Source organism: Lichenostomus cassidix, chromosome 26 (genome assembly GCF_008360975.1).
Source record: "Lichenostomus cassidix isolate B80296 chromosome 26, HeHo_3.0, whole genome shotgun sequence".
Classification (NCBI taxonomy): domain Eukaryota; kingdom Metazoa; phylum Chordata; class Aves; order Passeriformes; family Meliphagidae; genus Lichenostomus; species Lichenostomus cassidix.
Genome location: NC_139506.1, coordinates 499,707 through 516,624, shown reverse-complemented (window position 1 = coordinate 516,624; position 16,918 = coordinate 499,707). Strand labels below are relative to the sequence as shown.

Below are 16,918 nucleotides of genomic sequence, written 5' to 3'. Positions count from 1 at the left end.
CCTTCACCTCCAAGGCAATTTAGGAAGCTTTAGCCTGTTTTCAGAAGCTGCAGTTCGTTAAAAATGAGTGGTTTCAGTTTATTTTACCTTGTCTTGTTCACTCTGTGCGTCCTCCCTCATCTCCTGCAGCTTCCTCAGCATCCCACGGAAGTCAACAATTCCATATTTCAAACAGATTTTCTCATAATCTCTCTTATCTGCATGCAGCAACAGCTGCCACACAGCTTCTTTGTCCAGGGGTTTGGGTTTTGGTGCTATGACCCTGAAAACCAGGGAGGGAAAACATCCAAACATTTTGACAGACAACAAGATGTCCTGCTTTTCTATCCCTAATTCTCTTTCATCTCTCTCCATCATTCCTGTAGCTCACTTGGCCCTGTAGGTGCAGGTGGGAAAGACTGGGACTCTTCCAGAGCAGGTTTTCTGCATCTATACTACGAATAGGGCCAGGGAAGAGCTTCCACACTGCTGAATCATCACCAGAGGCTCTGGCACAGTTTGGCCCAAGCCAGGTAATTGCCTAGCACAGTTCAGAATTCTGCATAGAGATCATTATCAGCAGGCAATCCTTAGAGTTTGCCACCTGGGAAGGAAAGGATTCTGCCATGTGCACCTCGCAGTGCAGCCGGGCTGGGAGCCAGGCTCAGCCCCTGGGCAACCAGAGCCATTAGTGCATGAAGAGCCATCCCTTAGCCAGGAAGCTACTCATGAGCTAAACAAAGGGAAGCAGAGAAACACAGCTTCCCAGTCAGAACCTTGTGGTGCAGAGAAAATACCCCTCAAAATAAGGCTGGAACCTCATTATATCAGCCCCACAGGCAGTGACAAGCTGTTCTGGCCTGTCTCTCCACAGGGAGTCTCACCAAAACTCTGGACACAAGAAGTGTTGCCCTAAAGTTCTCTGGAGCTGTCCCCTCATACCAAGACTCATCCAGAAGTGGGAGCATGGCCCTCACTCCGGAGCCTTACCGCTTCCTCAGCATCTTCTTGGAGTCCTGGAGTGTCTTCTTGAGTTCTGTTACAGGAGTGGGGGAAACAAGTCACATACCCAACATTGTGAAATACATCCCCAAAAGAAGATAAGGTAGAACAGCCACTGACAACAGGTCATTCTGCTGGGCTCTTTACCTCTGGTGTTTTTTTCACACTTTACCAAAAAACTGTAATGCAATTCAGTTAGTTCTCCCTTCCAATGCTCATCCTTTGAATGCCAGTGAAGTTCATCTCTCCCTAAGGGGCTTTCCTCTAGAGACCCACTATTTTCAGCCATGTTAATGTTTGATCCAGCTGTGCTTGACATCCCCAAATCCATTTCTAGCACTAATGATTCCACAATCATTAATTAGAACAGCTCAAAGCTGTGTCTAAAATCCGCACTTTACCCAAAGGTAAAGAGCAAGCAGACAGAGATGACAGAACATTAGAGGTTCATTAATAATTTCTTACTCCAGTCTCTAAAAGTCTGGGATAGTAATAGCATGGCAGACAGTATTATTAACTCTGCTCCCCCCAATAATAGAATACACATATAGATCTTTAACTTACCATCAGCAGCATGAACAGGAACATATTTCGCCTTCCTCTTAAAGCCAACTGATCATTTATAAGAGAAAACAGAAGGAAAACAAGCCATAGGATGAACAAGATGAGTTTAACAGCAGTGAACCAATGAGTCATGAATTAGCAGTGCAAGAGGTAATCCCAGTTTGGATTTCCTTGTCAATCTGACATTTGGACCCAGCGATCTTCATCTATAAAAATGATACTTCTATTGCCATTGACTCTGTGCTTGCTGGAGACTCCACACAGAGGAGGACATTTTTGCACTACCAATTTTATGACTTAAGCAATGGAAGGAAATATCAACATCTTGTTTTAGAGATGGGGAGCCAAGGTGGAAATGGCAACTGCAGGTAGGAGCCTTCTCAACTTACTTGAAAGGCACACACATGACATGGATGTTTCCAATATAATCCACCTTCTGGTTGAGTGGATTCCAAGAGTATCAGTTATATCTGACCCACAAAATGCCCATTTCTCTGCATTGACTGTAAAGGGAAGCAGGATCAAGGTCCAGAGACAGCTGCAGAGGGGTGGATCGAGGGATCCAAAGGACTGATTCGTTCAACAACATAAAGAAAAAATTGAGGCAGTTCAGCACTAAATCCAGGGTGTCTGATTATGGCTCAGTGCAGTGAGCACAATTCCACTTTCTTCTCCCTTGCCTTAAAGCTCACAATGTCAGGGAGCCACCAAAAGATCTCCAGTCCTAAAGCGAGGGGAATACCAAACCTTCACTCCAAGGATACCCAGACAAAGTCCTGGACCCACCCCAGGGGACAGCAAAGCCACTGCCTGGGACCACGGGGCCTGTGGAGCCCAGAGCTGCCAGTCCTACCTTGGATGATCCTGAGGCCAACAGAGCACGAGGCCTCGCCATAGGCATTGACAGCACAGCAGCGATACAAATCACTGTCATCCAGAACCAGGCTCTTGATCTTCAAAGGGAGAGCACAGAAACTGCTCACAGAAAGGGCTAGGGTTCACACACCTTCAGCTAGCTTCTCATAAAGCAGCTACCCAATGGCACCTCAGAGCCTTCTTCTGCTCCCAGACAGGATCTAAAAAGCTTTGTTTGCTTATATTTGTGTTATCTCAGAGCAGGGGGATGTGTAGAATCATGGAATATCCTGAGTTGGAAAGGGACCCACAGGATCATCCAGTCCAGCTCCTGGACAGGACACCTCAACCATCCCATCCTGTGCCTCAGTGCATTGTCCAAACACTCCTGGAGCTCTGGCAGCCTTGGGGCCATGATCATTCCCTCGGGAGCCTGTTCAATGCCCAGCACCCTCTGGGGGAAGAACCTTTCCCTGATATCCAACCTAACCCTCCTCTGACACAGCTCCAGCCCTTCCCTCAGCTCCTGTCCCTGCTCACAGAGATCAGAGATCAGTGCCTGCCCCTCTGCTTCCCCTCATCCCACTGCACGTTTTTCTTGTCCATTTCTCTCAGTTCCTAAGTCCTTTCTGAAATATTTGGTCTTTACCTGCAGAATGAATTCATTTGTAGCACTATTGAAGGACATTTCATATTTGGCAGGATCATCCATTCCTTTCCGTGTACGCGACCATTTCACTTCAGGGGCTGGGACACCTTTGACCACAGCTCTGAAAATGGCATTTTTACCTTTGAAAAGAGGCAAGAATTTTGTTATTTAAGACAGGCTTGAACATGAGGACTCTCAGGTCTGGCCCCTTATTTTATCAAGACTGATTCCCAGAGTAATTTCTGTTATTTTAGGCAGAAACATTCTTCAAAAATAACAGTAGCTTTTTGTTTTGCACATCAATAGTTGAGGTTTTTTTCTGTATTCAATCATAGAAGGCCTTTAAAACATGGAGTTAACCTGCCAGATGTGGCTGACATCTCTGACTATCTCTGAAATCAGCAGCCCTACAGCAAGTTCAACCTAGACTTGCTTTTGACCAATGAAATGTCCAAATCCCTTCTCATTACACATATCCTCCATAAAATCCCACTGCTTTTCCAATCTTTAACTGGCATAACCTTGCACTCCAAACCCACCAGGCTCTGCTTTTTGAAGAGACAAGCGAGGGAGGAGGGGGTTCATCTCCTTCATCCCTGCTCCCCAGGAACCTGAGTACCCTGCAGCCCACCACAGAAATCTCCAACAGCTTTCCCACTGCCCACTACAAACATCGTCTCCAAAAGGCTCCAAAACCACAGGGAACACTGGGAGACAAGCCAGAGGAGTGAATTGTGTGGGTGAGCAGGAACAGAAATGGAGGTGAGTTGTCCATGGACACAGCCCAAGATGGAAATGATCACTATCTCTTTTTGTTTTAATACTTTTGGTCTTCAAGTGACCAAGACTGTCAAGACTCTCCCTGGAAACTCTGGCAGTATTTCCCACACCTTTCTGCAGTCACCACCAACAAATATATTTGATGGAACAAGCTCCTGCTAACACACCCTTATCAAAAGAACTTTTCTAACCTTGGAGGTCGCAATATTAGCTTTTATTATATGCTAATTCCAAGTTATTATCCCTGTGTTACATTTTAGCCATTTTGGCCACCCTATCCCACACTTGCCATCTGTCACAGGCCACCCAGCCAGGAGAATCAGCTCAGCCATCATGAGGTGATGATGACAGAATCAAAGGCTGTTATGGTGTCTCTGCACAAGCACAGAATTACAGTGACCAACCTGAATTGTATGGAAACTGCGAAGAACCTGCTGCAAATGAATTAACTTGGAAAATTTCCACAAGTGAAAATTTAGACAGGTGAAAGCTTAGCCAGGAGCCTTGGTTCATGTCTGACTGTGCAGGTGGAGGAGAAGGAGGGACAGGTTCCACTAGAGGCCACTGTGCTCCTTCATAAAACCTCAGTGCCTCCTGGAAATCCACAGGTGGGTGTGGAACACCGAGATCTAGGCTGCTAGTTCAGTCCTGGCAGGGGAAAGAAGCTACACGATATCCTCAGGCTACTCCACACCATAAAAAAGAAAAACCAAAAGGACTCTCTGCAGGTGCAGAGAGACCCCTGCAAGGCTCTTCACTGATTCCAGTTCTTGGCTTATTAGCTGCCTGCTCTGTGCTCTGTACAAGATCCTTATGTTGTTTCCTATAGAATCACCACAGAACCATGGAATGGCCTGGATTGGGAGAGTCCTAAAGTCCATCCAGTTCCAACCCCTGCCATGGACCTTCCACACCTTCCACTATCCCAGATTGCTCCAAGCTCTGTCCAGCCTGGCCTTGGACACTTCCCGGCATGGGACAACCACAGGTTCTCTGGGCATCCTCACAGGGAACAATTCCTTCCCAATGTCCCATCTATCCCTGCCCTCTGGCAACGGGAAGCCCTTGCCCCTTGTCCTGTCACTCCAGGCCCTTGTCCAGCTCTCCTGGAGCCCCTTTAGGCACTGGGAGTCTGCTAAGCCTAAATAGCACCTGCAGTCAGTGCATCCTAGTTTTAAAAACAGCTGATTTTAGTGCTGAACACAAGTTAGTTCAACAGGAAAACAAAAAAAAAAAAACAAAACCAAAGAAGTTTTTTGATGTGCCTAATCTTTTGCTGCAAAATCCTAACTGGGAGATCTTCCTGCAGAATTCACAGGGTTTGCTGTACACATAAGAGCCAGATTTTGGTCTTGCATACACAGTGAGAACTCAGAAGACCTCTGTCAATAGTGGTGGAATTTTCATCAATATAACAAAGACTTTGGCCGCATAACACTTTTCTTGTGATCATGTCAAATCACTTTAGAAACTCGCTTTATTTTAATTATGAGAATTTTTTCATGTGGGTGGGACATGGAGCCAAACCTCCAGGTCTGTGGCTTTGCCTGCTTGTCAAGAGTCTCACCTTCCTGCAGTGTCAGAGTGAGTGGTTTCTTCTCAAAATCAGGTATACTGCATCCTTGTGGAACATCATTTACAAACTGGGTGATAACAACTCCTGGGATAGAAGATTTCTTGAAGATTTTTACTAGAAAGGTGACAAAAAATACATTCAATGAACATAACATGTTTGTCCTTCAGAAAGAACCTCCCAGTCTGCATTGCCTCCTACAGAGCAGTAACTGTTCCTGCTCAGCTCTTATTGGGCCACAAACGCCCCACCCACTCCAGTGCCACAGGCTGTAAATGTGGCCCAAGGTCTGGGCATTAAGGTCTGCAATTTTGTGGTGGCTTTGTCAAAGTTGTGTTCAAGTGGGAAATGCTGCAATCAAAGTCCTAATCCAGGATCACCTCAGCTCACAGCTCCAGTGATGGTTTGGACAGGGAAAACTTTGCATCAGTTCTTGTTCCAAATACCAAATCTAGCAGGAGAAAGGCCCCACTGCCAAGTCAGAAGATGGTGAGTCAGTCCCTGCCACCCCCAAACCAAAGAACCAAGCTGGGGTAATTCCCAGGGGTTCCCCAGGGGGTGCTCAGAGCTGTGTGTGTTCTCTCACCTGTCTGACGGCTGCTCATGATGCTTTGCTCAGCTTTCTGGGGTCAGCAAAAGAGATTACAAGCTCTCCCCTGAAAAAGACAAAAAATTTCATTATTAACAGGTCACAAGGGAAAGAACAGACTTCAACACTGCTCCCTTTAGTGACACAGTTTGCCGTTCCTCACTAGCCACATCCTTGCAGCCAAGCTGAGACAGACCTGCCAACCAGCCTGTCATGCCCAACACAACCTGGGTTTGAGGATGATTAGCAGGGCTGGATGGAAAATGTACACATCCAGCAGCATCCCTCTGTGTCACCTGGCTTTCCTCTAAAGACCTCCTCTCGTGTTTCAGGCAAACATTCATCACATGGCACTCACGTGGTGGGTTCTGATGGATGGCAAGAGCAGTTGCTGAGAAGGAAACCACAGAGATGGATGTCTAAACTGGGGCATGGAGCAGAGGTACATCCTGATCTCAATTAGCTTGGTTAAATTAGAACAGACCTGAGAGCTGACGAGAAGGCTTTAGAAGGGAATGGTGAAGTGTGAGCTTGGCATTAAGGAGTTATTGTTATGGATCACTAAGGGGACCTTCTGCCAAAGGAGTCTCTTTCCCTGTATTTTAAATTGGACAATGCATAATGTAACACATCCCTGCCTTGCAACAAGCTGGGAAGGCTGATTCCCTGTCATATGAGAGATGCTCGGGAACTATAGAGTTACTGCAGCTCTGAAAGAGCAGTTAGATTGGATTCCCTGTGGCATTAGTGCCGGGTCTCTGTTTACCCTCTGCACTCCTTCAGTCAACACAGGGACACAGGAACATGCAACCTCCATCAGTTTTGAAAGTTACAGGCGCTTTGGGAGCACACGTACACCAGGCATTCGTCTAGCTGAGCTCTGGCACCTGGCACCTGATGAGAACAGAGGGGATGACCCCAACAGCTCCTTGTTACACATTCAGCTCTGAGCTGTGGTGGCTGGGTGAGAAGTGGTTTTAGCTAAAGGTAAGAGACAACTTAGCGAATAAAAATAATTTGTGCTGTTTGGCCCATAGATGGGCCAAAGTGAACGAAAGTAATTTGTATTGGATGTCCCATAGACAGGCCAAAGAGAGTGTCACTCACAGTACGTCTGGGTCAGCTTTTGAACCAGTATTTGTTCTGCCATTACTCAGCAGCTGCAAAGAGCAACAGACACCTCCCTACAACAAATCCCTGGCTCCACTCTGTTCTTAACACAGATCTTGTTTTGGGGCTCTGCACGCTCTACAAATGTCAGCAATAATTGACATCTCTGTGAGCCTCCCTGGCCTCCGTGGAAATGCACTGAGACAACAGCACTGGGAAACGGAACACGGGCTGTGTGAACACCAGCCAAGCCCCCTCTCCTGTCCCCTCCCAGCCTGCTGCTCCCACCCCAACAAGGGGTTTGCATTTCATCTGTGTGCTGCTGTTCTGGCACATCACACAGTTACTTCTGCAAACCCTTGGGAGATGTCTTAAAACTTGGGAATGAAGAGAATGAAGAGCTTGTGGGAGGGAAAAGACACAAAACTGAACCAAAAAGAAGCTGATTCCAGGGCTCCCTGTCCTGCCCTGGGCAGGGCATTGCACAGTGAATGGCTGAGATTTTGAGAGGCTCTTGATTACCCTCTTATGGAGGATTTAATTTGTCCTCCAAAGTACTGAACCATATTAACAACAAACATAATCCCCTATTGCCTCTTGTATCTTTCTAAACATGTCACCACTCCTGGAGCTGGAATGCCTGATGTTTACAACACTCACCAAACAGCATGACCTGACACCATCTTGCAGCAGCTTTCCCCTAAGCTCTGTTTATGTTACACTTGCATTTATTCTTTGCTACTCCTGACTCCTTTTCTCCACACTGGGCAGTGGTGAGGAGCAGCTACCCTAAAACAGGAACATGGTCCAAACTCAACTCCAAAGCTTTTCCTTACATTACCAAATGTTTCACATCAGAATGTTTCATTCTCAGCCTGGTATGACATTAGACATGTTACATGCTGAGCGAGGGCTACATTCAAACCTAGTTTGGTAAAAGCCCCAAATACTGACAGTATTTGCACAGGCAGTAACAAGGCCCATCTCTCAGTGAACAACATGCACTATGTGCACTATGTATAAACTGCTGAGTTTACAGAGTCTTAAAGATTTCAGAAATTCACTTGGATTAAAGATAAGCTGCTGTGAGTCCTTAAACTCCTGTGAATTCCTGACTTCTGGAGAATGAGAAGGAAGCATGTTAATGCCACACATTGATTGCAGGGTTAAAATAACAGTGCTGGGTATGAAGGGAACATTCCTTCAGTGTAATGAATCCAACCACATTGCATTTTCCAGTGTCTTGTGTATTAAATAAGGACCAGAAAATAACAGCCTGGTTGGCACAGAGTCATTAAACCCTACCCCTGCCTACTCATAAAATTTCTACTCCCTTGTTATATAAATGACCATGGTTTTGTTCTGACTCCAGTTCAATCTAGAAAAAGAAGTAACAGAATTTTCTAAATGATACAGCAAAAGCCTTCTAAAAATTGTCATATTTAATTCCTATCTTCACTCACAGATGCTTGAAACACTGGTGTCCATATGAGGATGACTTACTCAATGGAATAAATGCTTCCAGGGGAGGGAGTCACCTCAGGTGAATGCTGCTGACCAATACCCCCAGCACAACAGGGTGACGCTGGAAGCAGCTCAACACTCTCGCTCCTTTGTAAAACACATCCCTGTCATGCATTAGCCTTGTTCAGGTATCCAACTGGCCATTCCTCATTCCAGGCAGAAGTCTGTCTGCTTTGCAGCTGCAGGGACATCCCCACTGGAGACAGGGGCAAAGTTTCTACGGCTTTGAGCGCAGAGCTGGAGCAAGCCCTTGGCTACTGACAATATTTTTAATGTCCCAAAATAAAGCAGCAAGCCTGGCAGGGTGGGAGGGTGCCCTTCATCCTGTGTGTCCATCAATCTGTCTGGACGAGACAGAGCAAGAGCCCATTCCCTGTGAGCCTGACTGGACATCAGTGCGGGGGCCATAAATCAGCTGAGTGAAGAAGCAAAACATTTGGAAGTCACAGGATTTGTAGGTACCAGGGGTGTCATAAGGAGTTATTTATGGGCATCAGACAGTGCAATACACAGACAAGATGTGACATAATTGCTGGCAGACTGGTGAGCAAAATTAGCCAAACGTGCAGGGAAGCGACAGGCAGTGAGTGGTTCATGGGGAGGGGATGGGTGCAGGGGCTCAGGATGTGCCACAGGCATTGCACAAGCACAGACACAGGGGGGACCAAGCCATTAGCACAGTCTTAAACCATTAATAATAAAGTAATCAGCAACACAGGCAGCAGTCTGTTTGATAGGAGAATAAAATCATGGATTATGCTGAGCTGGAAAGGACTCACAGGATCGTCCAGTCCAACCCCTGGCCTGGCAGACACCCCAACAATCCCACCCTGGGCCTCAGCGCATTGTCCAAACACTCCTGGAGCTCTGGGAGCCTTGGGGCTGTGCCCATTTCCTGGGCAGTCTGTTCAGTGCCCAGCACCCTCCGGGGGAAGAACCTTTCCTAGAGATCCAGCCTAACCTTCCCCTGACAAAGCTTTTCTCTTTGTAATTCTCTCTCAATTTCTCTTTGTAACTCCTGAAAATCAGGGCAGTCCTGACACAGAAAATGTTCAAACAAAATACCAAAGTCTTGTGCACTCATTCAAATTCTATCTGTGCTTTACCCCAGAGATCCAGATATTCAGTGGGTATCTTTCACCTAAAATTTCTCTTTTAGCTTTGGGTTGGCTTTCTGTGTTTTCTTGTTAACTTGAAGTAATCTTTTGAGGTTGAGTCTAAAATTCATCCCATTTCAGATGAATTTTAAAGGAAAATCTCAAATACTTTGGTTAGAACCACAGAAGTGAAGCCAAACGAACTGCAAAAGGGAAACTTTATGAAAACTTCTGAGCAGGTCACAGAGGGGGAACGTCACAAGCTCTCCAGTGATGAATGGAGGTCTTGTGCAGAGTGGGGAGGAATGCCCAAGGATCAGGTTTTGTGTGACTTATCCCTTTGGTAAATCTATACCTGACCTGATCTTCTCCTCTTCCCCAGGGATTATGAACGCGACCTAAGTGCTTGCTCGGGATCCACAGACAGACAAACCAGATACCCTGTACCCATTTATGTATGAAAGTGGTGCTGATACCAAAGGCCAAGAGAAGACACACACCATCCCTATTTTCTAAAGGAGCAAAAGCCCCACCAGTGAGCAGGACAGTGAATCTATGTCCCTTTGGAGCAGCAGGAATGGGATGGCAGCATGAGAACAGGTTAGTCTGTGCTTTTCCATGGCCACAACACTCCCATGGATTTTTCATAACAGAAACAGACTTTGATACAGGCAATAGATTTACAGCAAGTATCACAGAGCAAACACAACAGAGTCTCACTGCCAAGAAGGAAAGAAAACAAAATCCTACTCACTGTCCCAAGAAAGGATGAGTCCAGGATAAAAACCCTTAAGAACTCCAGCGTACCTGTGTCACGAGTCCCCTGCCACCTCCAAGGGACAGTGACAGCAGATCTTCAACAGCCTGGCATCTTCCCAGGTAAATCCAGGGAAATCAGTGTACCCTACAGAAGCCAAACGCTACAGAAGCTCACTACTTCCAGAACGTTTACAGCCATTTCTGACCTACTGCAACACAAAGCCACATCCAGTGTGATAGCAAAGGGGACATTTCCCACTCCCAGATCTGTATCACCCCCACACAAATCGGTGGTGATATGGCCAAACTCACCACCCTGCAGACTGAGCTTCTGAGATGATCCTCTGGAAGTCACTGCTGCGTCTCTAGGCCCACAGTGGCTTTGTTCAGTCAGAGCACAGAGCTCTTCATCACTGATCAGCAAGTCTCCTGGGCCCAGATATCAGTCACCTGTGGGAAGGGAGATAAACCCCTTATTAGTCTGGTGTAAATGTCACTAAATGGCAAAAGAAACAACAAACTGTTGTCCCACTCACACCTCTCCACTCTCACAGAAGGTGAAGCTGTGTTCAGGAGCTGCCAAGTGTCTCCACACCGAGCTGGAGCAGCCCTGGGGGCTCATTATAGCCCCACACTCCCCCAGCCCAGGGGAGGTGCCCTGGAGTCCTTGGCAAGGCTGGCCACAGCCGGGGCCAGCCTGGCCAGATGCGACCATCAGTCAAGGCCACACTGCATCTCCAGTGCAAGACCTTGTGCCTCAAAGAAGGACAAACATTTGTGCAGACCCAAGTGAAGGACAGGCTGTACACCAAGTTGTGTGGGACACACCAGCAGATGGGTTCTCTGAGGCCACGAGCCCTTAGGAGATCTCACAATTTCTTAGCAGAGAAGTAAAACCAGTGAATTATTACATCTGCGTATAGGCCAACCAAGCCCTGGGCTTGGCCCTCAGCAGAAGAGTCCCTCAGTCTGTGCTATTCCAAGAGGCCTGAAAGAAATCCAGTTGTTCCTAGAAGAGCTTCGCTGCTACAGTCAAAAGACACACATCAGTTTGCTCCTTTCGCTCCAACGCAGCTACAGGCTGATCCCTTTCCCACAAGCAGCAAGACCACTTACTCCACTTACTCCACTAGTGCTCCACGGCAGGGAGTTGGAATTAGATGACCATAAAATTCTCTTCCAGCCCAAAGCACTCTGGGATCTGTGATTTCCATGGACAGGTTTACCCCAGAAGTGCAAATGCATGCATTGTGATCCCAAATCTTTTGCTTCCAGTCTGCCCTTGCAACTTGTAAACCTTCTTTCCTCTGCTCAGAAAGCTCCCCTAAAGCAGAGGGACCTTTGCTTAGTTCCTGATGTTCCCAGAGATGGCCAGTCTGGGACTTGCAGGTTCCCTTCTCCCAGCAGCTTGGCCTGCAGGCAACAAAACCTGCTCGATCTGAAGGGTGCTTTCACTCACTTCTGCCTGAGAGCCCACAGGCATTGCTTTCCTTCGCATTGTGTGAATAAATTCATATTAAATCTCATGTTCAATTGGAGAGGAAGGGCTGGCTCCATAGGGTAGCAAGAGAAGTGTTTTTACTGTGATGACTATGGTTCACAGGCTGTCTGGGCTGGCAGAACCAGAACAAGGCTTTCCTCTGGTTTCCTATGAGGAGATGGTATTTTTCAAAATATGAGGGTAATGGGAAGGGAACACATAGAAACCTCTTGGTGCCACAACTCAGACTCGTGTTAGATCATATCAAGACAGAAGAACCACAAAGAGCACCATTTCCACTGGTTTGAGAAAGAAGATTATCATCCATGTATCAAAAACTTCTCCCTTGCAGGGCTGGGAATCACCATTTCACTCAACAATTTAAAAGATAAATGTGAATATGAAATTTGGGAGTAATTTTCTGCATTCCTTCATTCTTTTCGACCATTGTTGCTGGTGAGAGTGCTTGAACCTTCCCAGTTCATGATGAAACCAAGCCAACAGAGGGAAATCAGACTGATGCCCAGGCTAAGATCCTTCAGTTCTACATCCCCTGTTACCTTTGCAGTGATATAAAATTAGAAGCATTTACAAAGTCAAATATAAACCATTTGAAAGTTGACAAGCCAAGAAAATAAGATAACAAGGATCTGGGAAATCTGGACTGCTGCTGGAAAATCCTCTCAGTAGCAGCCACTGTTTTCTAGCAGTGTTGGATTCCCAAAGCACTTTCACCTGCTTTGGACAATGATCATCCTAAGGATGCTCCCTCACACATCAGTTCCGCTGGTCCAGGACAGCAGTTTGTGACTTTGCTGACTGGAAGCCACACCTTTAATAAACCCCATTGACAGACAAGTCTCTAAAGACAGCAACACTTTGTGTAAGCCCTGGGAATGCTCCCACAGGAACCATTTACCTGCCTCTGCTGAAACCTAAATTCAGCTCTCCTCAGCTGCAGCAGGAGAAGAGTTACCCCAGAGGGCCTGAGCTCTCCAGAGCCACAGGGATTTCTGCTGTTCCTTTTCCCATGTGCTCTCCCTTTCCAGGCATTTGCTCCCCACAGAAAAGTGCCAACGGTATTTAGTCTCCAATCACATTTAGCTGTTTGAGCTGAATAACTGAGGAATTCCTAATTAGACAGACAGTAGGGTCTAGCAAGTCCCAAGAGAGCCACAATTGCTCCTGTTCCACTGACCCCACAAACATGATCATGCTTTGCCTGATTTCTAGCCCTGGTTTTACAGTTTTCTCGGGGCTCTCCTCCAGAGGGACTGATAACTTAAAACCATCTGCAACAGAGAGACCTCCTCCAAGAGCTTGACCTTCTTCCATTTCACAACTTGTTTTCCACCCGCCCACCTAAGGCCCTCTTAACCCCTGTGTGCCAGGGCTGAGCCACCACGTGCCACTGGGAACCTGCCGAATGTCACAGCAAGGCTGAGACGCTCACTGGGCGCTGTTTTCCCTGCAGAAGGGACACATATTTCCCTGGAAGAAAGTCCATTCGCCTAAGGAAGGGCAGTGAAGAAAAATCAAGAGCCAACTGCTGCAGGACAGTTATTTTAGATTGAATTTAAAAGTCTGTTTTAACTGGAAACAAGACCCTTCAAATATTCTGTTTTCCCTCTAATTCCCTTCTTGGAATATTGGTGTGAAGTCTTCCTGCTCCAACCAGTGACAACTGGCATAGCTCTTCCTACAGACTTTGGCACCCACATGGCTCAGAAAGGGCAAGAACTCAAGAAACCATGACCTGATAGGTTCAAAAAACTATCTGGATTTTCAGTCCATAAATAAATTACCAAGGTCAAAAACCAGGCCAAGACACCCTATTTCCCTGCAGTCTGGTGGACAGTCAGGCACTGTGCTGAGGGTGGAGGTGGTGGCAGGGAGGCTTCTTTGGGGCAAAAATATATTCACATATTCACATATTAAATGGGTGAAGATGTGCAAAGCTCAGTGGTCGTGTTCCAGGTCCACCTTGACATAACAGCAATGAGAATCCCATAAACACTATACAAGAAAATGGGCATGGAATATGGAATAAAGGCCCAAATTCAGTGAAGATTACAGGAACCTGCAGCCCTCCAGCCACTCAACACACTACACCGAATCAGGTAAGTCTGGCAGTGCTGGTCATGCTGGTCATGTGTGAGTACAGGGACATTGTCTCTTCAGATCAGGCCAGGGGCCAGCTGGCTGACAGGAGAGCATTTTGGTTTTCCCAGGAGAATGCCCTGCACCAGGATGAGGAGCAGTCACACCATGCATGTGAGTGCCCCAGTGAGTCTTCCATACCCACAACATTTGAACTGAAGTAACTGTGATGTTCCAAGTACTGAGTACTTCCTGCTCCCTCCAGTGGGAGATGCCCATTCCCACTCCAGTCCCTCAACATCAACTCATCCACATTGCAGAGTCGAGAAGAAATTGAAGGGACTCGTTTCAGGCTCGAAGCCATGGTTATTTTCCCTTCCCATCCAAAGTTCCAGTGTGCCCTTCTGTCACCTGTAAGCTGAGGGCTGCTGTCACTGTGCACACAGAACCAGGGCCAGACCCACTGCAGTTCACTGGACTTCCACACAACATAAGATCAGAAGCAGGGGAATGAATGAAAGAAGCACCAGTGCTCTGTTTCCACGTTGCAGATCAGCTTCCTCGTTCCCACAGTGTAGAAAATTCCTTCTATTCCCTTGTTCAGGACTGCTTTAGTATTTGAATCCACAATCCTAGCAGTCTAAGATTTAGCTGGAGCCTGGCTGTCTATAAATCCAATATTCCCACTTTTCCCAGAGGTGGCTGCTCCCATGACTACCTTTCTTGCATGCTCCAATCCCAGGGCTGGGATTTACTTACCATCCAGAAAAACAAAATAGTGAGCAACAGACGTTTAATAAAGAATCACAAAAGATGTAATTAAACATCAACTTATTACCAGGCATATCCCTCCACCAGGACTTTCCATCCCCCTTGAGACACTGAAGAGAACAAGGGTTTAAGCGCCTCTAGGCTTTAATGAATGCAGGGAACAAGGGGTGCCTGTCCCACTTCTATTTGACCCTACCTGGCCATCAGGCTTTGCCAAATGTCCCTATCCAACTAAAATTAACTCTGTGTGTTGGGAGCACTTCACAGACACCACCCCTCAGGCATGCAGAGGGTTAACAAGGCTCACTGCATGCAGCAAATTAAACAACTATGTGCAATCAGAGTTTGAAGGCTTTATCTCAGTTCCTCTCCCTGCCTCAAACCAGAGGCACAGCAAACCCCCCAGTTCTGAGTTCTTTATGTTGTTACAGGATTTAATGTGCCCCAACCTGCCAGGGGCAGCCGATGAAACAAGCACCATCCTGGCCTGATGAGCTGTTTTAATGTTTCATTCCCTGATGTGCTGAGAAGTTTGACACTGAAATAAATGGTGAGAAATCCTTTCTGGAACCCTAAGAGGCCACAGCATGTGCCATCTTCCCACTGTCTGTGTGGAACACTGGAACTAACCTCAACACTCTTCTGACAGAGCCTGAGCTGTGCCAGCACCAGTGAATGTCTGGCACCCACAGAGGTTCCAGAGGACTCCCATTTCTGGGGATGCTGCCCCATCCCTTCTGAAGTTTGTTCACTGTCACACTCTCTCTTTATCCAGCACTAAAATGTCAGAATAAAGTAAGTGTCATCTTGAGCCAGACAACTATGCCAGCATCCAATGGAGAAATAACCAAAATCACAGAATGATAGAATCATAGAATAGTTTGGGTTGGAAGGGACCTTAAAGCTCAGCTCGTTCCATTCCCCACCATGGGGAAGGGGGTGGGGGGGAGGGGACGACGACACATCAGGTTGCTTAGACCCCCTCCAGAAAATGGAAATACAGGAAAAAATGAAATATAGGGGAAAAAAGGGAATAAATAAAAACATAAAAAGAGAGGGCATCCCTCTCCTTTCACCCTCACTTGTTCCATGAATCCTGTGGTTTCACAGAAGTGTCGCTTAGCTCCCCTTTCTGCAGGAAAGAAGCTCCCAGGGCCCGTCCCTCCGCGGGGTCTGTCCCCCACAGGGTCTGTCCCCTCACGAGGTCTGTCCCCCCTACAGGGTCTGTCCCCTCACGAGGTCTGTCCCCCCTACAGGGTCTGTCCCCTCACGGGGTCTGTCCCCTCACGAGGTCTGCTCCCCCACAGGAGCTGTCCCTCCGCGGGGTCTGTTCCCCCACCTCTCCTGCCTTGTGAAGGTGATCACACAGAGCTCAAGCACAGCCGAGCTCGCAGCAAACACGGTTCCAGGTCCGGAGCAGGTACCCAGCACTCACCTGCGGGTGTCAACCTGGGTGTCCCCTCTGTAGCAACCTCAGCAGGGGGTCGGTGCTGCTCCCTCCGGGCTGGGCTGAGCTAGGCTACAGCCTCCCCGGCCGCTCGCTCCGTGTTGCCTCCCTCCCGGCGCTGTCCCGGCGCGGTGTCGCCCGCGGGCGGGGCTGCCTGTCACAGGGCTGTTAGCCTGCGAGACATCCAGAGGATTGGGATTTTTATGGGCACCCGGGCACCTGCCTTCTATTCGTTATTATTTCAGTCCATTCCAGTAATGGTGCTGGGCACATTTGAGATGAACATAATTCTCCAGCATTTCACAAGTCAGTGGGATGGTGCTTTTTCTGTGGGTTGTGTTTCCTCTTCACAGCGACTCGTTACAAACTTTGACACAATGGAAGGGCTCTCGATGTTTTGAAAGAAACTGGAGTTCAACTGGTTTGAAACCCTTTCCAGGAATAAGTAGGGTCCCTAACAGAGCAGATAAATTGAACTTGAGATAAAAGTGAGTGGCCAAGCATGGTTAAAGATGAGGCTTCTTCATATACACTCCTTTTTTTAAATAACTCCTTGAAGAGTCAGATTTTTAAGGCATGGACAGAGCCCTTCACAGCAGCAGCCCACAGTGTTAATGTGAATTTATCTCACAGTTTTTA

At 47.3% G+C, this 16,918-nt stretch overlaps 1 protein-coding gene across 4 annotated transcripts in view; it reads right to left on the bottom strand.

Moving 5' to 3' along the window:
* The window catches only part of IGFN1 (immunoglobulin like and fibronectin type III domain containing 1), a 62,099-nt gene that overhangs the window by 22,034 nt on the left and 23,147 nt on the right, over positions 1-16,918 (bottom strand). For 2 of the 4 annotated variants that reach the window (XM_085083162.1, XM_085083163.1), the window contains exons 2-10: positions 16,268-16,452; positions 10,794-10,931; positions 5,989-6,058; positions 5,397-5,519; positions 3,050-3,189; positions 2,399-2,498; positions 1,546-1,593; positions 970-1,015; positions 88-262 (exon numbers count right to left, since the gene is read on the bottom strand). In XM_085083162.1, the coding sequence (XP_084939288.1) occupies positions 88-262; positions 970-1,015; positions 1,546-1,593; positions 2,399-2,498; positions 3,050-3,189; positions 5,397-5,519; positions 5,989-6,007 (651 nt within the window). In that variant the 5' untranslated portion in view covers positions 6,008-6,058; positions 10,794-10,931; positions 16,268-16,452. Of the gene's footprint in view, positions 1-87; positions 263-969; positions 1,016-1,545; positions 1,594-2,398; positions 2,499-3,049; positions 3,190-5,396; positions 5,520-5,988; positions 6,059-6,154; positions 6,230-10,793; positions 10,932-11,019; positions 11,043-16,267; positions 16,453-16,918 lie in introns of those variants that run through there. The other 2 variants (XM_085083160.1, XM_085083161.1) reach the window with 2 other exon arrangements.